At 43.0% G+C, this 19921-nt stretch overlaps 1 protein-coding gene across 1 annotated transcript; it reads right to left on the bottom strand.

Annotated features, from left to right (window-relative positions):
- Positions 1–1497: 1497 nt before the first annotated feature.
- On the bottom strand, positions 1498–17883 carry stk35 (serine/threonine kinase 35). The gene is made up of 3 exons (XM_041945822.1): positions 17169–17883; positions 14100–14914; positions 1498–4858 (listed from the first exon to the last, which is right to left on the bottom strand). Exons 1-2 carry the CDS (start codon positions 17713–17715, stop codon positions 14172–14174), a joined length of 1290 nt encoding a protein of 429 aa, XP_041801756.1. The 5' UTR covers positions 17716–17883; the 3' UTR covers positions 1498–4858; positions 14100–14171.
- Positions 17884–19921: the final 2038 nt, after the last annotated feature.

Here is a 19921-nt window from a genome sequence, read left to right as displayed (position 1 = left end):
GCGTCTTGTAAAATGCCCCTCCCCCTCCCCCTGCTCCTCCACTCTTGGTACACTGTGTTCCCAGCTGAGCGTAAAGCACACAGAACACTGACATATTGTTGTCTGCTGTGTATGTGTGTGAGGCATTGTGTGTGTGTGTGTGTGTGTGTGTGTGTTGTAGGAAGTATCAGTGGGGTTTCCCTGCTCTCAGCCCATTATTTAATCTACACATTCCTCTTCATCCAGCAGGCTAATCAGAAAGTGCTGCTCAGCGGGGCTTTGTTTCTGTCCAGGACTGTGACATGGCAGCGCCGGTCTCCTGCGGAGTTGTTTACAATTCCATCCTTACTGATTATGGCAGGGGGGTATCCCACTTTCCCTCAGCCAATAGGATCACTGCCCTCTGTTATTCTTTCTGTATTATCCCTATTATCTGCTGCCACTTCAGCTGCTGCTCTTCCTGAAGTCTACAGAAAAGACATCGCAGACAATCTCATGCACGCAGTCCAGACATACATGAACATGAGCATGTATACATGAACTGCAAACTCACACAAGAAAAGCATAAAACAATCTGTCAGACAAAATTTAAAGGGCCATCTCAGCTGATTCCCTCTTCTTCTTCCTCTTCTTTCGCTTCTCGTTCTTCTAGTGTTGCATTTTGCTTTTTTTATAAAGCCGGTAGACTTTCAAGAGACGGTTTAAAGAGGAATGGTCAGAATTGAAGCAGGATATCCTGAATTTTAGTTCCTAGAACGGGTTAAACTCCAGAACAACGGACGTGCTACAGTCTGATTTATGCATCGTGTTCTCTGTACTCTTTCAGTGCAACGTGTATTTAGTGGAATCCTGAAAAGATATCAGCACCCAGTGATTGTACAGAGTGATGTCTGATCAAAGATTGGAGCCTGTCTGGTGTTTCTAGACTGATAAAACAAAATCTGTGGGATAATCCAGTGAGGATCCAGGGGATTAGTGACAACTGTGGGAAACAGCTTCTTCCATTTGGTGTCTGTGCCTAAAGAAACAGTGACGGGGACATAGACAAAAAGACAACAACATAGAACAAACCCAGTCACTCTGCTGTGTTTCAGTGAGCAGTGCAGTGGCCACAGAAATCAAATGTTTAGAGTCCATCACTGCCACTGGCAAATTTCCTCATTTCCTGTTTAACCACGAGGAGTTCAACCTTATATCCACATAATGTGCAGCTCTGTTGGTATGCGGCTACATGGCCTTTGAGTTCCAGGGTAACAGATGATCACAAAACTGCGGCACATTTCAAGTGCTCCAAAAAGTCAAATCACTATTTTCATGCCCAGAGTTAAGATGATCAGTTTCCTCTCTGTGCATCCAGCAAAGAGATGCCAGGAATACACTGGTTTGCTGAACATGTTCAGGTGGGAAAATCAATATTAAGTGCACACACACACACACACACACACATTTCAATCTACACAGTTATAGTTTTGATCATTTATTCCAAGAAAAGTTGTCAAACATATTTACAGCAAAAAAACAAAAAAAAAAACACGATGCTTTCTCAAACATCTAATGGCTCCTGTCAGCTTCATTATTTTACACAACTTCTGAAACATACATTTCTGTACACACTGGAAAAATGCACTAAAAGATCAAAATTCAAGATATTACACACAGCTGAGAATGGTGTGGCTCTGTACGGTGTTTACAGTGAGGCAGTGAAACATTTTGCATAGTGTAAAGTGTTTTCAAGTGGAATCATTACTAGTCTGAAAAGAGCTGAATACAAAAATACAGTGACAGCAGGGAAAGTGAACAAGTTGTAGTACTGATGATTTAGCTGTAAGGATCCTCAGTTTATCACTATGAACCACAGCAACGCCACATACAGTCTTTGAACCATGTTAGGTTTAACACTAAAAGAAACATGTATGTTGAACACTGCTGAGCAGGTCAGAGTCAACATCCCACAGGATAAATAACAGACTTCCTATGTGCTACGCTAGTCCTTTAAGAAAAAAGTGAAAACTTAAAAGTGTCATCACAACATGAAACACCTTCATGTTTCATCAACAGCAACAGTTGTGTTAGCATTCAACAACGGCAGCTCCTCTTCTTTTCTCTTTACACCAAGTCTCTTGTTATGCAGTCACATTCCTTTAGCTACCACAGCTATGCAGATGACACTCAAATAATCTTGTCTTTCCAAATTACAGACACTGGTACTTGCTTGTGATGCTGTGAATGGCTCGGGCCCATGGTGCACCCAGGACACGGTAAAACCATACACCCCAGCCCGCCCACTACACTCTGCTACTCCCTCACTACCAGGGGGCCCAGGTACCGATTGACAAAATCCCGACTGTTTGCTCTTTTGGCTCCAGAACGGCAGAACGAGCTCCTCGTTGACTTTAGGACAGCAGAAAGTCTACACATCTTCCGTCACAGGCTGAAAACTCATCTGTTCAAACTGCACCTAACCTTTCTGTCTTTGTTATTTCCTGATTGTTCTAAATGTAGCACTTGAAGCAGCTCAGCATATGTGATGAAACTGAAATTCAATGGAATGTAATACAGCATTTTTGTACTATCCATTATGCACCAACATAACCTTACGGGAGCTGTCGTTGTTGAATGCAAACACCATAACATAGGCTGGCTGTTAAAAGAGAAGGTAACAGGTGTTTCCAGAAGCTATCATTCAAAAGGGAAAAGCAATGTATTACTTGTTTCGAAGCAAACAACACACAGAGAAGTAAGTTTGAGGTTGGTTCAGGATTGAAGAGACTGAGGTAAAGATCTATCCCACACAAGCAGTGCCCCTCGTGTCACAAACTAGACTGTCAAGGTAGATAAGATGTTTCAGAGTGCTGAGAATGAGGTAGGTTCACACTGCAAAACGCCTCAAAAGCTACTACTATTTCTGAGTCACTGAGCTGTGCCCAAATGCAACAGAGTGCTATGAAACCAAGGGGAGGACTTCCTCATTCCTCTGGTCTGTGATGGGGGGGTGAAGGCTAGCAGAGCGTTCTAGGTCTGGAACATACAAACATTTTTATAATACGCCTTCTTTCAGGCTGACCACTTTATGCTTCAACTCCTCTCTGCTTGCTTTTTTGTTCTTTGCATCTTCTTGGTAACCCTAGTTGCTTCAAGTACCATCTCACCTGTAGATCAGGCATGTGGCTTATGGCTTAATGTTTTTGTTTAACCCCAGGTAGCGATCAGTTTTGGATCAGAGCTCATACTATCCTAGGGGTTCTCACAACACAGATGGCAGACTACAGCCAACCACTGTGTGAATGTGATTTACGCAGCATTATGTGCCACTGCAAGGAGTGTGAAGCACTTCAATAAAGAGGGGGAAGGAAGGAAGGAAGCAAGGGACAGTTGGGGTGGGTGTCCCATGGCTGCTTTTGGGGACAATTTCCTGATGGCAAACCTTCAAATCTCCTTCGAAAAAGGAAACAGGACCAAATCAGATACACAGCCACAGTTGGCCCAGTACTGCTTAGGTGTCAGGCTGCTCCTGAAGACCCGTTAAACATCATTCATATCACGCCAATCAGAAACCTTAAAACTCAAAAGGTAGAGTACAGAACAACAGTCAGTATCTCTTTATGACAGATGATCCTAAGTTATCCACTGACTTGATATCTTGAAGTATATTCAAAGTTTTATTTCAATTTGTGAGGATTTTCAAAATGTCACACTCAACCTCAAAGTAAAAAAAAACATTCAGTAAAAAGTTACCAAAACCCACCAAATGATCATGATTGTTTCTTGGTCATACATTAATTTAGCAAATACGTTATTACTAAGCTTTGCAGTGATGCTAAACAGATGTATGCAGTTTGTCTAACAGGTGGTATTTGAATTTCACAGAAATAAAAGCTTGATAAAACTAACGAATACCCTGCTGGACATTGTTTGGTTACAAATGCACAGTACTGTATAGAGTTGATGCAGGCCTGCTACTTCTAAGGTGTGAATTCTATATTACACCTTAAAAACAACACAAAACCCAACAATATTCACATTTGTTATGCCTCTGCCTTCGGAGTGTGGCACAGATTTGTGAAATAATCCTTCTTTACATGGGTGTACATGTCATGTGACACTGAGACTATATCAAGTTTTGGCGTTATGATTGCACTTGCTTTTGATTAGAGGAGGGTCACCGAATTATCTCATTCTCACTTGGCTTTATTGCAGCCTGGGATATTGTTTAAAAGGTGTGACATCATTGAAAGCAAAAGATTCCATTGGTCAAATGTGCATTTCTGCAGACAGAAACCTGCATTCAGCCTCACGAAGTTTCCGTCTGGGTGTGTGAGCTTCTACCCTAACCCACAAAATCATTTGATTCAAAGATCCAATCGCACTTCTGTGAATCATCTTTAAGGCACAAGGTTGTATAATGGTGTGGAAAAGAAAACTGGTAGTGTCGCATGTTGGTCAGAGTATTCGCATACTATCATTGGTAAAATGATGGGCAGCCCGTGCTTCAACCTTAGAACACTGGTATAGTAACCTGCGCCACAGCCGAGTACATCACAAACATAAGGAAGAGCAGGCCTATACTGGGGCTGTTGGGAACATAGAAAACAACAAATGTCATAAACATTGTTGTCACATCTTGTCAGCTCACAGAGACACTGGCATTATCCAGCAATTAAATGCCCTGCTGTCCATGGTGTCCATGGTGACAGTGATTGTAACTGGATGGTGCTGTAGGTGCACTGTGGTCTGATGTGCATACTGTTCCAGTCCCAGAGTTTTGGAATCATCAGCCAGTCCATCGCTTCCCGCTCAAACTACGACTGTGGATTCTTCACAGTTCCCTTTGTCAAAGTCCCTTTTTCCTTTGGAGTCCACGTCCATGAAGTAAACAAAGCTGCAGAGACACAAGCATGCACAGGTCAGCATGGAGCAACAACAAGACAATTACATTTGTTTTTTTTTTTATTATGTAGCAGTATGGAGTCACTGGCTGTGTCACAGCATAATGCACTGCTTCTCCATCTACCTGCTGCAAAACAACACCACCTGACACTCGAGTGCATTTCCTGCTTGTGGTTGTGTCCAGCTTTACTTCAGCGCTGTGTTCTAATAATAGCCCAGCAGCTGACATGACAGAGCTCGGGCTAGCAGTGGTTTGTTCCTCTTTTCATGGGTTGCATAACTGCACAGCACATGGTATGAACACAAGTGGGTCAGCTTAGCAGGAAGCACGCAAGCTAGAGATGGTGAATAAGGGATGACGTGCTGAATGGAGACATGGAAAGTGCTTATGTCACCGCTGAGGATGAACACTTTTAAATCCACACATATTTACAATAGAATACAGTTTGCTGGTGACAAAATGTCCTATTGGGAAAACAAATGTGCCCTAAAGCAAATGGAAAATAAATTCAGACTGGTTATTAAAACACAGAATTCATCTTCACAACGAGTTCGGTCCACACTATTCGTCATTTTATAGCTTCTTCTCAGACAACTTGAAAGTCACTGCGGAGCTGTCCGGCTGTTAAGTATCTTGATATGCTAAAAGCCAGGCACCATCGATCTGTTTTCTGGTCCAGGGGTGGACAGAGGCCACTGGTCCCTGATTTAATTCCCACTGTTCATCTCTGAGCTTTGGACAGGCAAAAAGATTCCAGTCATTTCTGACGTAAACCCTGTTTTCCTTGCATTTACCGTCATACTATGACCACTAATACTAACACTAAAAACTCAGTGTTGTTGTTGGCTGATGAGTTCACGGCGCTCTGAGGTGTCTGCGGTGAACTCACTGGCATGGCTCTAACTCTGCAGCACTCAGCGGCTGTTTGTGTTCTTCATCTCGTTTGTTGTACCTGTGGAAGAACTTTCTGAACTCTGCGACCTCAGGCACACGTTTAATGAGCATGTCTCCCATACCTCAGCATACACCTCACCAAGGATAAATTATGCTTCTCGCTGACAGCAGATTACACACACTGTCAGCAGCACACGTCCATCAGCAAAGCTTTGATAAAGATGGAGCTCTGCTGAAGCATTCTTTTGAAGGAATTACTGGTTTACGGCTGTGCTTTCAATGAAAGAAAAACCTGGTATAAAACAAGAAAGAGCAAGCCTTATGATCTGGAATTTCGTAAGAACTACAACCCTGCTTAAAGCTGGGACACTGTGTAAAACGTGAATAAAAACAGATGCAATCATTTGCAAATGAACATGAATCATGAGTTTAGTTGAGAATGCTAATTAGAAGTAAATAATCGAATGCTGTTTATATTTTCCATTAGTGACGAAGTAGACTGTTATTATAGGAAACAACCTAAAAATCTGCAGTTAAATATCAGTTGCTTTCTAGGAAATATGGGGCATAGAAAATAAAACGGTAATAAACACATTCAGGTCTGCTGGTGCTGTTCTGCAGGGGACCCTGACCTCCCTGCAGAGGAGTGGGTAATGACTGTTTCCTCCACACAGCAGTCAAAAAGCACATTACTAGCCAGACTTGGATTAATATTCCACTGAGCATAGTTAAGATACACAACTGTGTGGAACTTGTAAAGTAAATATTGTCCAAACAGACAACATGTGTGAACATGTTTGCTCATGCAGACGCGTGTTGCACGCACACTGAACTGTGTGTATGGACTTTTAGGGCCTTTTGCAAAGGTATGCATGTATCAATGTATTTGTGAGCAGATGTCCACAAAGCTTAAAGATGACGCAATGCTTTAAAATTTCAAGCAAGATTTCTGTTTTATTTCCAGTATTTAAATTTTCTCTCCATTCTGCCTTTCAAAAGGCTTCTTTTGTGAGATTCTTGGGCCGTCTTGCACAAACTGCTCTTTTGAGGTCTGTCCACAGATTTTGATGATATTTAGGTCTTGGGATCATTATCTGTTGTAGAGGCCGTCTTCTTTTCATTCTACGACTTTTTTTTTTACAGACAGTGTGATGTTTGCTTCCAGAATTTGCAGGTATTTAATTGAATCCATTCTTCCCTCCGTCATTGAAATGTCCCCTGTGCCACTGGCTGCAACACAAGCCCAGAGCGTGATCGATGATGATTTGTTCTGATGACTCCTCCATGATGGTCATACGTATGCAGGTGTTGCTGCACAGTATTACAGTGCATCTGCCTTTCTAACAATCCGACGAGCAGTTCTCTCTGAAAGTGTTCTTGGTCAGCTTGACCTCAGTTGTTCCTATTACCGGCCATTTCTTAATGACATTACGAACTGAGGAACCAGCGACCTGAAAACACTTTGCTGTCATCTTCAGTCAGTCTTCTCGTGCTTTGTGGGCATCAATTATTTTACTTTTCAGAGTGCAGGCAGCTGTTTAGAGGAGCCCATGGCTGCTGATTGTTGGGACAAGGAGACTGAGTATTTACAAAACTGAAATTTGAATCATTTGTCTTTTTCTAATGATGACTCTAATCAAGCTGTAGCCCTAACAAGTTAATTCAGGTCTGACACCTTGGTAAAAGTAATGAGAGCTCAAATCTCTTGCGGTGCCTAAAATCTTGCCTAAAAAGTCGATGAGAATGTTTCATCTTTAACTTGATGTGTGTTAGAGATCAGTCCATCTTCTACTTAAAAGGGTTGCCAAACTCTTTCATGCAGCTGTATCCATACAGTCCGATCAGTGGTCTGAATGCTGATAAAACTAACATGGTACAACACATAAGCATTTGAATCTCCGTTCTGGTCAAACCCTTGCTGAAGTTAAGATATCAGTTTTCTGCTTACTGCGCTGTTGGAGCTATTGCTACTACACAATTAAAGGAAAAACAGGCGTAGGTCGAAGCCTAGCAGATCCCGAGCAATCTGAGGCCTGCTGCCTCCTCTGCCACCCTGCCAGCCATTTGTTGTTGCATAACCTAAAAGCAGACTACCTCGTTAAAAACCGGCAAGGACCAGTATCTTTGGGGAAGTGGTGGGGGCTGGTTTCTTGTGAGCCTGGGACACTGTGGTAGCTCTCCATGATAACCAGTTAGAGAGGGAGTGTTAGCATTTTACAAGCTCGGGGTGGTTCCGTGGCTGTGTGGCATGCAAAGCAACACATTCCTCTTGGCAGGCATTCACGAAAACTGTTCATTATATAAGTTTAGGTGTGTGCCTCAAAGCTCCACTTGATGCAAAACTGACAAAGCATTTCAACAACCAACAGTCTAAAACCCAAAGAGACTCAGGAACCAAACAGTGGTTCAGGGTTTTTGCTGTTAAATAACTCAATAGTTAATTACCAAAAATTTTAATTCATTTTCTGTCGCTCAACTGATCAATTAATTAACTTCTACTAGTTCTACATGAATGCACACAGACACCCAACAGAAATTCTTCTAAAACAGATCTTGCAGCCGAAAAATACTTAATTTGTTCAAATTCTGAATACTTCTTGTTTTTAAAGTCTTGAGAATAGAGAAATTTGGCAAATGAGAGGGAAATCTGGTGCTGAAAAATAGCCACATGCGTATCACCAGAGCTTCTGTGCAGTTTGAAAAACAATAGCTGGAAATGTAAACAAGGGCAAACATTTTCCAAGGCCAAGCCCCACATCGGGTAAAGGTTTGTTCCACTGTTTGTTTGAGGCACCCTCTGCTAATTCTCCCATCTTGAACCTCTATGTTCTCATTTTGTTATGGGGCAGAGGGGACAGTCGATTAAAGCAGAGACACAGCAAATCCAAAAATCATAAAAAACTATCAGGCAGCGGGGACCAATCTCTGCTTTCAGCAACAGATGCCGTCCACGCCTCTTTTCATCTATTATTTACAGGTCAAAAAGAAGCGTGACAAGCTTGGTTTGAACCGTTCCAACAATATGAACTGTCAACACAACACTGCAACCACAGAGGTGCCAAAGAAAATCCAAAACATTACCACGAGCAGCACCTGCAGCGAGCTGTGAGGCTGCGATGGATGGCTCGCAGACTGTGAGGAGATTAACATGGTGTTAAGAGCTTACAATCCATTATATCCAACACAGCCACCATGAATGGGGGCAGTGGAGTGGAGAAGAGTTATTCGAGAGTACTATGGGATGACAGGGTCTCCTAGACTGTATGAATTGTACATTTTTTTGGCCAAATGACAGAAAAATAAAGAGTAAGGGGTCAGATTACTGAAGTGGCTTGAGCTTCTGACTCTTCCTTTCCTCTTACTCTGCAGTTTTCAACTTTTGAATAAACACAAGAACACAGAGACATGCTAAACCAGAATCAGTTGTGTCAGAACTCGTTTTTGCGGTTGTTGCTCTGAACCTCGAGGGCCCCAAGGAAATATTTACTACCTTCTCAGCCGCTGAAAGCTCACTTTTACAAGCATGTTGCATAAGAACGTAAATACGCTCTTCACACCCTCACCCAAAATCTCATAAAGGTCGCCTCCACATTTCTCAGCCCTTCCATAATACCCCCCACCGACCGAGCCAACGCAGAACATGCAGTACCCTGCCTTCAAACTGCTCTCCAAACAATTTAATTTCCTTTAGAGGAGCAAGATCAGCATTCTCGCAGCCTCTCTGCTGTCTCTCTTTAAAATGAAAGCTGCTTTAGAGGGGTCAGATGAGATGGCAGGCACAGGCAAAGAGGAAAACACCAACCCTGCTTGAAGCCATCGGTATGTTTACCAGCGGACATGGAGGCATTCGTGTGTGCAGTGCGAGGACAACACCCTGAAAATGCCTCAACTTGCAGAGAGCCTGTTCATGCTGTCGATGAAATCAAAAAGGATTCCCAAAGTAAAGACTACACACGTGGGCATGGCCGAGGCTTACAGCGCTGTGGCCTGGTTTAGACAGAGGCGGCACATGGCTGGCAGGCAGCGAGAGGACAAAATGTTCCAGACACAAGCCTCCATAAGCCCTGAACCTGGAGCAGCAATCTCATTGTCCAGCAGAGGGGGGATGGACAGCGAGGATGGGTGAGACAGACGGAGAGGGTGTCACACAAAAACACATGGTTAGAACATGATGCTGAAAATACACATTTCACAGGAATTTGAAATGATAATGATAAATGACAATGTAATGATATTTAGATTGCCTTACATAAAACAGCGTCACTGTGTGTAAGTGAATGCATCAAAGACAGTGAAACCAGTCAATTTCAGATCTGATATATTCGGCTGTTGAATAGTTTTGCACTGAAAAATAACCAGCTTTGATCACGATATCTTCTTCTGTGGTCTCCATTATTTTTTTGAATACAAATCACCGTCCATAATTTAGTGCACTCCACGGAATAAAAGTACAACTCCACTTAATGTTCCACTTAAGTTTCAGTCCGTTGTCAAGGTAACTGTTATTTCAAGATCATGAAACGCTGGGACTGCAAACAGTGCAGTTACTGAGCTTCTTTCATATTTCAGTTTCCATATAGTAGAAATGGTTCCACGTGGGACTTAGAAACAATTTGTCTGTTACTGAATCATGATTTGAGCCATTTTTCAAGAAATCTATCATGAAAATAATCAAACTGAAACACATCCATCCCCACACTGGGATGGATCCCATAGATTCCCACAGCAGCAACATCAGGCCCACATGCTGCTCCATCACACTCCAGACTGCTTCTGCTCTTCTGTTTTTGTGCTATCTCATCAGTGATCTGAGTGTTGTCGTTGTGCTTTCATCAGCTGTCCCCTCAATTATGTCCATTTCCTGACATAAATACACACACGCAGCAAAAACAACTGCCCCCCCACCCATCCCTCCACCCCCTGTTTACAGCCACTAATCCCTCGCTCCAACAGATGACAAGCTTTCCCATTGAACTGGTGCAGGGCCGTGGGTCTGTTGCATAACATGCTATCCCATCATGCAGCAAGAGAAAGAGGCCAGTCTCCTAGCATGCAATGGCACCTTCAGAGTCCACCGCCGTCCCCGTCGACCGCTGGGAGCCGAGAGGTGTTACATCACAGGGTGAGAGGGCAGGGTCTCCGAGCAGGGCCTTACAATAAGGGGTTAACAGAGAATAGTTGTAGGATGGGAGAGCTAATTGTTAAACAAATTCCAGGCTTAGTCCTGGTCAATGGAGGGTTCAAGTTCAAACAAACAGACGGACAGTTCGGGTCAGTGAATATCCACTCAGCGGCTGATTGATGTGCTACAAGAAATTTCCGCTCTAAATAGCAAACTGAGACAATTACCATCTTAGAGGGACACCTATCCTACACTGTCACTGCAGCACAGGAGCTCATTTCATACTGAGTGTGGGTGATTGTTCTGGAAGTGGATTTCTTGAGAATTCGAATTATGTCCCTCTGATTCTTCACATTAAAGTTCAGATCATTTTCTAATGAAAAAAGTGCCTGGTGACGTTCTGTTGGAGCCTATCCAAAACTAAGTGAAGGGTGAAAGGTACGAGTCTATGTGCTGTGTGTTTGGCAATATGAATAAATCTAAATTACCTTCGTTATGTATAAGTAGTTTTACACACTGAAGCCTTGAATGAATGTTCACAGGCTATATGGTGTGAAGTTCTCCAGTCAGTAGTGTACCATGGAGGTTGACCATACAGTTCTACCCTCTTTTACAAAACAGGAAAATATGCACAATAGCTGTGTAATTTATATTTCCTTAAATGAAGTGCGATGGAAATTCAAGTGGCTGGTTTGACACTAAAAGTACTCTTCAGTGGAAAAATACTTCCTGGACTCTTTGTTTCTCAGGTAAAATAACAATGGCCTAGAACTGACTATGTTTAAATACCCAGTAATAATCCAGTCATAATGTGATTAACACTAAAAATGTACACACCATACTGTGATTATGCTCATAGTCAGAGTATGCATAAGCAGAAAGTAATGATAATAGAGTAGATAAGAAGTAATAAATGTTGACTACTCCAATACAACAAAACAACTGAACTAGAAAACACCTCCATCCAACTCTAAGAGTTTTCTGTTAGGTGCTAAAACATCACATTCTCACCACTGAGAAACACTAACACTGCTTCATCGTTTGCATTTTGGAATGTGGTTTGAACCACTGTGGCTGAAAATGTCCATTCAGAGTAAATATCATGCAAACACAGGCGTGTTACAGTCATTCCTATTTCATTAGTGCTAAAAAAAAACCCAAGAAGAAACAATAACAACACAGAGTGGTCTCTCCTGATCTCCAGCAGTAGGGATGAAGGAGGTCCATGTAATTGGGCACATGTGTCCAAGATCCAATGGCTGGGCAGAGACAAATACTGCCACATGAGCAGCAGACTGGACAGTGCGCTGCCCTTCCTGTCAACATATAGCTGCTACATTAATGTCACTGAGCCTTGGGGTACAAATCCAACAAGGAAACATGCAAATCAATAAGTAAGCAAACAGCAGGTAGTGATGCATTTGTGAAAAGTGGCTTGTCAGGATATCCTCTGGTGGGAAATAAGCCAGTTGACTGTCAGTGAAGAAGACATAAATATCACAGGAGGAGGGGACTTGCACAGCAGTCGGTACTTTGATTTCAGTGTTTTCATGCGAGATATAATATAATAATATTAATTATTATTAATATAATTCACTGGCAGGTGTGAATCTGAACCACATAAACCTCCAGGGCTGAAAACGTCAGGTTAATGCCAGAAATACCGTCACTGTTCATGTTCACTTCACAATGCATGTCCCTGCCAGAAACTCATGGTTTCTGCTCTCTCACAATGTCTCTCTCTCACACACACACACACACTCCCACACACACACACAGTGTGCACTTCATTTAAAGCTAGGCTGTTTGCCCTCAGGCCCAGGTTGTACCCTGCTTGGTTCCCAGTGCCAAAAGCCGTCCTCCCTCCTGCTCACATACTGTATCTGTGCTCTTTCTCTGCCCTCTCCGTCCCCACACCCTTCCCACAGTCATCAACACACCTCCTGTTACCTAACTTCAACTTTAACTACACTTTCGTATTTGTTAATTCACTTCAAACAAGTTTCATCTTCATCAGCGACTGCTGATCAACTTCAGCATCTAGTATCATCAGCCTTCTTAACTGTATCAATAGTTTTGTGTCTTGACGTCAGTGCTCTACAATAGCTACCGTCACTTTTCTTAATCCCGTTACCTTGACAGTGACGTGGGAAGCTCTGGCAGAAATCAAGGGCAGCATTAAGGCTTAGGAACTATTTGGAGTGAAGGGACTAGGCCTACATCCCGTCTGATGTCTTGTCAGCCACTTGTGGTTCCCATGGCCCAATAGAGATGATAAAATACTTTTCCTGTAGTTTTCTTCAAGGATAATTCAAATTGGACACTATCTCACTGGTTTTGGCTATCATTCAGTAATAATTACACTGTACAAACAAAGTGAATTGATGAAGTCTGGGAGGAATAAACAAATCTCCAGGTTAGTCATTTTCCCTTAATAAGGAAAAGGAAACCAGAAGAAAGGTAAAAAATTATCACCCAAACTTCCTCTTGTAACATCAGTTGCAGTTTACAGACCCACTTCCTGCTTAAACTTTATACTTACTACTCCTACATTAGCTGTGTACACAGTTTTCCTCTGCAATGAGGGATTATTAGCAATATTTCACTCAAGCTCATTTTCAGTTTTACCTCCTTATAAAGTGATTTAAATAATCTAACCACATAACACTCACACCAGATGTAAAGTGGGTGTGTGTCATGATAGAAGCTATATTCAATCAGACATGTTTTGCTTTATTTGTGAAATTCCTCACCTGCTAATGTAATAAAATGGCTTCTCACTTCAGTCACTTTAGAGCAGTGAAAGAACATCTCTGAAACACCAAAACGTAGCAAACCATAACAACCAGTCACTTCACATCACCGGTGGCTAATAAACCAGGGATGTTCCAGGCGGTGACCGGGACAAGAAAAGCTAATGGTGTCAGCTGAAGGGAAGATTACCTGTTTTCAGCCGTGGGTTACCACCGGCCAGTGCTCCCTTTCAGCTATCAGTGAGGGTTTAATTCCCATTAATCACTACAGCAGCTCATGTCACGGCCTGCTCCTCCACTCTAGTTAGAGACTGATAAATCTGCGAAATTAGCTGTTGTGTGGTTAGGTTAGGTTAAAGACCTGCAGGTTCTTTGGTTGTACACAACTAACTTAAAGAGAACAGTCCTGAAGGTTGGAAGACAGTAAGTAACACTAATCAGTCGTTAAAGAAGTGGAGCTTACCTGGGAAGGAAAGGGGTCCCTTCTTTGACTGGTTAGGTTAAAACAAGGGGAGGTTTTGGGAAGGTGGGGCTGTCACGCAGCACACGTGACTTGGTCCATCCGCACCTCCAGCTGGAAGGCATCCGGTCGGTCCTGAGGGTTGACTGCAAGCATGTCCTGGAGGAGTTTCTTTACTCCCTCGGACATGGAGCTCCTGGCCTTCTGAGGAATGTGGAGAACCATCTTGGGGTTCTCCAACAGAGCCTCCCCAACAGGTACAATCTCTGTGCCCTGGCGTACGTAGGTGCCCAGGAGTTCACGCTTGGACTCTGCGTCAATGAAAGTGATGCGTTCTATCATTGCCCAGATGATGATGCCCAGGGCGAAGATATCAGCCTTGGCCGTGTAGTGGCCCTCCCACACCTCAGGGGCCATGTAGAAGTCCGAGCCACAAGCTGACGACAACCAGAACTTGTTTATGTTGATGATGTTGTTCTGGTTGCTGCCTCTGTCTCCTGCTCCTGCTACAGGGGGGTCTTCACTGTTCTTGGAGTTTAGGCCAGCACAAACTTTACTGAGGCCAAAGTCAGCCACTTTGAGAACAGGTGAACCAGATTTCTGTGAGATGAGAATGTTGTCTGGTTTCAGATCACGATGAACAATGTTGTTCTTGTGCAGGAAAGCTACAGCACTGGTCAACTGGCGCATAAAGCTCCTGTTGGTCTGGGGGTCAGGCCGGCGGGATAAGATGTACTGGTTGAGGTCCCCACCCTCGCAAAACTCCATGACAAACCAGAGGTAGCACGGCTCCTCTGGGTGACCCAGGATGCGCTCCCCTGCAGCATGCAGATTGAAGATGGACAGATATGACTTGATTAGTGAAATAACAGCAGTCAAACTGTGACATTTAGTCAGTTTGTTACAGCTCAAACCCAGTGGTGCTCCATGCTCGGACTATGACGAGCCTAACCTTCTCTCAGTGATTCTCTCAGTGATTCATACACAAGTCAAGTACACACAAGTACAGAGCTACTGTCAGTGCCATTTCAGCACTTTACCTGACATGAAAGGTATTTTCTGACTGAACTCCAAGGATATAAGTGTCTTAGATATTTTCAAATTCCAATGCAACCAAAAAAAGATTAGATAATCCACAGGTTTCAGGAGAAACAGGTGGGCTAAGACATGACAGTCAGGGTCTACCTCAGGAAATGGTTCAGCTGAGGTTATAACCACCTGGATCCTGACACTCTTATGATCCATGTAGTTAGTAGACGACGCCATAAACCTGCTCACATTAGATAAATATATTGAGTGTAAATAACAGATAAATCCTGACGAAAAGTGGACTTTTGAGGATTTAAAGAATGAGCTGGTATTTGTTTTGTTAAATAAACACACATTTTTGGTATAAAGCCCTTAAATTTGGTTGGTAAACAGTTATGACCAAGATATGTAGCGAGTGGGACACAGTGTAAAGATACACCTGTCAGTGCAGTCTGACTTACAAACAATGCAATACAGACACTGTGACCCCAAACATCAACCTACAAGCATGTGTTGTTGCTTATCAGCAAACACACAGCTAATGCCAATACCAACACACAGTATCTGTAATAAGATGACATCAACCAAGCCGATTTATCAATTCAGCTCTAGTAGTAGGGTTTTTTTTCTCACATATCCCTTCATACATAAAGTCCACTACCCGATCAGATTCATTGCATAAAACAACAAAGAAAGAACAAAGAAAAGTGTTAGCAAAATGTTAACCTGATTCCTCTTTAATGCAGCTCTCAGAAACAAAATGAAACTTTGAAGTAGCAATGAAACAGGCTTTCAAAATACCCAAACAGCACTGCTCCCCACACTGGCCTGCCATGATGATCACTTTGTGGGCTGTTGTACAAAGGCAGGGGAGTACTTAGCTTTTCACTTTAGAAGCTTGGTGAGGTGAAAAACAAGTTTGTTGCATTGCTTTCCAGATCCTACAAAGATCCTGAATTATCACTTGATGGTTGCAAGCGATGTCAGCTCAGATTAATATTTCATTTCAACAGCCAGGGCATTCAAAGACAAAAGATTCAGTTAGAAGCCTGATTTTTAACAGCACGGGTCAGCACTGGCCTTTCAAAGCTTTATTTCAACTTCAGGAAGATATTCTAAACAGCTATCTGTCTAATTCTACTAGGAAGGCAGAGCAATAACAAAGGAAGTGATAAGTAGGTCAAACTGGATTGATGCCAACAATGACACAAACATAAGTAAGTAAAAATGTAGCTGTCACAAAATAAAGCTGCAGTATTTCATTATAATATCCCACATTACACCGTAACATCATGGTTCAGTGTCTGAAATTTTGGTCAACAAGCAACGGGTTAACATGGTGCCAAGTAGTACACTGTGTTCCCTGTGAGCTGAGGGAAACACAGTGTACTCTCTGTGCATAGCAGAGGTAACGTATAGCAGCGTCACTCACAGATGAGGGTTGCAAAAAGAATGACGGTTACTTTCAATTCACAAAATCCTTCCTTCAGTGAATGAGCCTTCCACCGTACATGCAGTTTGTAGTTTAGGGCACATATTTTCCACTTGATATAGTACAGATAAGTAGAGATAAAGCAACCGTGCATGTCATCCAAACCGTACAGTTCAAGTAAATGACGTCCATATAAAAATGGTTAGAGAAATAACTAGGATAAGCACTATAAACTGTACTTTCAAGTATTTTTGTTATCATTTATTTATCATGCTAAAGCTCAGTGTGAATAAGAAATTCAAGACCACAATTTTGGTTACACTCACAGCCATGAACTACAAACCCATAGCGCACGCTTGCATGAAAACAAATCTAATCACTCTGTAGTTGATAAATTCAGTGTGATTTTTATCAAACAATGAGACAGCTGGGCCTTTAACAGAAGGCCTCCTAAAGTCTGAATTTGGACATTAAGCCATTGATTTTTTTTTTTTTTGAATAATTTTGCGTTTACAGTAAGGAGCCTTTTACAGTATTTTGTGGAGCTCCCTCTGATTCCCTTTCATGCATGTAGTAGTGCATCATGAGCAGCACTACAGTGGCCTGCTCACCTTTGAGTGACGTCTCCACCAGGCGCAGGTACTGTCTGGACCTCTTGTTTCCATGGCTCATCTTCTGGGCCAGGCCGTTCCTCTGCAGGACACACTCCTCCAGCTGGACCACGTTCTGGTGTCGGTTCTCCAGGCTAGTCAGGGCCCAGAACTCGGCCAGTGCCAGCTCTACGTTTTCTGGGGCGTCGCATTGGAGTCTCTTTACTGCCACCCTGGCCCCCGTTTTCCGGGCTATAGCCTCGTACACCACCCCGTAGCTTCCCCGGCCGACCTCCCGAAGCAGGCTGTACCGGGGAGAAACCACCACGGCGGGCTCCAGTCGGTCATTCCGGAGGAAGCTAATGGAGAAGCAGTCGTCGTCCTCGTCCTCCTCCATAGGCTTCGTGTGATTGTTGTCCTCCAACGTGCGCGAGCGGAGGACTTTGCCCACCTCCCCTTTCATCTTCCCGGCCGCGCTGCGCCTGCAGTCCCGCACCCCGCTGCTTACCTTTCTCCTCTTCTTCCCGTCGCAAATATCCATAACTTCTTTTTTGTTGAAAGTAAGCATGAAGGAGGGACGTGTTTATATTTCATTACTTAAACTCGAAACTAATATAGTTGGACGTCCAAACGTCTACCCGGTAGTCGCTCGGAGGGGTTCAACGCCAGCCTGTCAACAAAGTGTAGGTTTTTCTGTTAGCAGTGGTCCGCAGGACGTCCAGCTGTAACGCTCGTAAACAAAATGTTCCAGCTCCCAAAGTACAGAGAACAGAGGGCGTGGCCTCCTCTGCGGCTCCGCCACTCGCTGATTGGCGGAGAGAGGAAGCGGCTCGCGCTGGTGCCGCTGTGGTCAAACAGGTGGAGAGGACAGGAAGCGTGCCGAGTTTGTTTTTATTTTGAGACGGGACTCGTGTCGCGACAGGGGTCCATTACTGTAGCTTCTGATTTGAAATGCTTTATTGTGCTAACACAGAGCCAGCCGGGCCGGGTTCCGCCGTCCATGCTGCGCCGGTCTGTGACAGCATGGACAGGAGAGGGGCGGGGCAGGGGCACGTGTAAACAGGCATGGATGGAGTCCCCCCCCCACCACCACATCAAGCACAGGCAGACACATTGGCAAACATAATACACAGGTAGCCAGGAACTGCAAATACCCCACCACTATCCCAGCAAACAATGACAACAAAAATGTTCCTAAAATATTTCAATTATTTTGTTTGTTTTTTTTTGTTTTGATTTTGATTCATTTGTCAGATTTGTTTTTTTCCCCTTTACATTTATTTCATTATATAAAATTAAAATTACTCAAAGATTTTCATTTGAATAAATGTCTGTTACATTGTGATCGTATCACCAAATGAGGTAACAAAAGCCTATGGCTCACTGATGACAGTACTGCATTATTTATATATGTTTGCAGTATTACAAACTGGGTGTCAGTCTCAACATTCCTTGAATAAATGCTGTATAAAGGTACTACTAATGCAAACGGAATATTTCCTACTTCAGCAGCTTCACATTTAAAGCATTTTACTGGCGAAACACTAGCTGACATTTGAAGTTTGAAGTATTTCAGGGAGTAATGGAACCAGAAGGAGCTGCCACAGTGAGCTGGTAGATGAAGAGCTACAGGGTGTCACCAAATCAACCAGGACTGAAGTCTTTGAGATTTCCACTTTAACCTGTATTTATCTAGTCTAAAAATAGAAAAAAAGGAGAATGTAAACTCTCCTAAGGTGAACAGGCACTGTGAAGCAGATAAACATTCACATTCACTCTCATGGCTTTTCTGAGCACAGCCATGCAGATGACACTCAACAAATCCTGTCTTTCCCTGGTCTAAAACTCAGGTAGCAGCACAAATCTCTCCACAGCACCTGAAGGCATCTCCTGTCCATGACCTCTCCATTACCAATGAGAACCTTGCAGTGTCCCCCACACGGCAAGGAACATGCAGGGTATGACATTAACCCTGGCCTGATGGCTCGTGACCCCAAAATTCACTCTATGGCCACCAAATATCCCCTGTAGGGGGTCCTGTGTAGCCACCAAGTTAGCAGGTCTCTCTTGAGAATTAGACGGTATGTCTCAGTAAGATTACAGGTATAAATAAAGGTTAAATAAATATAAAATCCCCATACTGCAAGCATTTGTTAATGCAACTTTACACAGTCCCACACACATCCCCATTACAGTTGGACTTTTTAGTTCAACTTTCTACAAAAATAGCAGTTCATTTTTGCATTTATTTATTTATCTATTCATGCCTATGTCATTTTTTGTCCTTCATAGTTGACTGGGTCAATGGTGGTTGGCTGGGTGTAGGCGCATCTGTGCTTTCATGACTTGCAGTATCTCCCTAAACCTTATAACACACCACACCACATTAAAACACACACGGATTTGGCGGTGCTGCTGCATTATGGTAGCGCTGCTGGAGTGCATCAGAACGATGCTTCACCATATTTTATAGAGTATTCACTTTTTATAGAAACAGATACATAGATAAATACAATTTGCATAATCCAGTTGAAATTGATATGCTGTTTTTGAGCATTTGAGGATTCAGTCATCACTAAAGTGTATTCCATGGAAGAGAGCCAATAAAAACAAATGCAAAGGTCAAAGTCCTCATATTGACATTTAAGGTGTGTAGATTGATTCACAATGTCACCTCACGCATTGAGCAAAAAAAATCCACCTTAAAAGTTGCCGGTAACTGCTGATAGTTTTAGAGCAGCACAATCAATTACATTATTTTCTCTTCAGTCTGT

The sequence above is a fragment of the Chelmon rostratus genome, chromosome 10, assembly GCF_017976325.1.
Source record: "Chelmon rostratus isolate fCheRos1 chromosome 10, fCheRos1.pri, whole genome shotgun sequence".
Taxonomy (NCBI): domain Eukaryota; kingdom Metazoa; phylum Chordata; class Actinopteri; order Chaetodontiformes; family Chaetodontidae; genus Chelmon; species Chelmon rostratus.
This window is presented reverse-complemented; position numbering and strand designations above follow the sequence as displayed.

Excerpts from the sequence above, each read along its gene's own strand:
- stk35 (XM_041945822.1), bottom strand. The coding sequence starts at position 17,715 with ATGCTTACTTTCAACAAAAAAGAAGTTATGGATATTTGCGACGGGAAG. Across the intron at positions 14,915-17,168 it reads GGTGGAGACGTCACTCAAAG|GGGAGCGCATCCTGGGTCAC; the intron begins GTGAGCAGGCCA and ends TGCATGCTGCAG.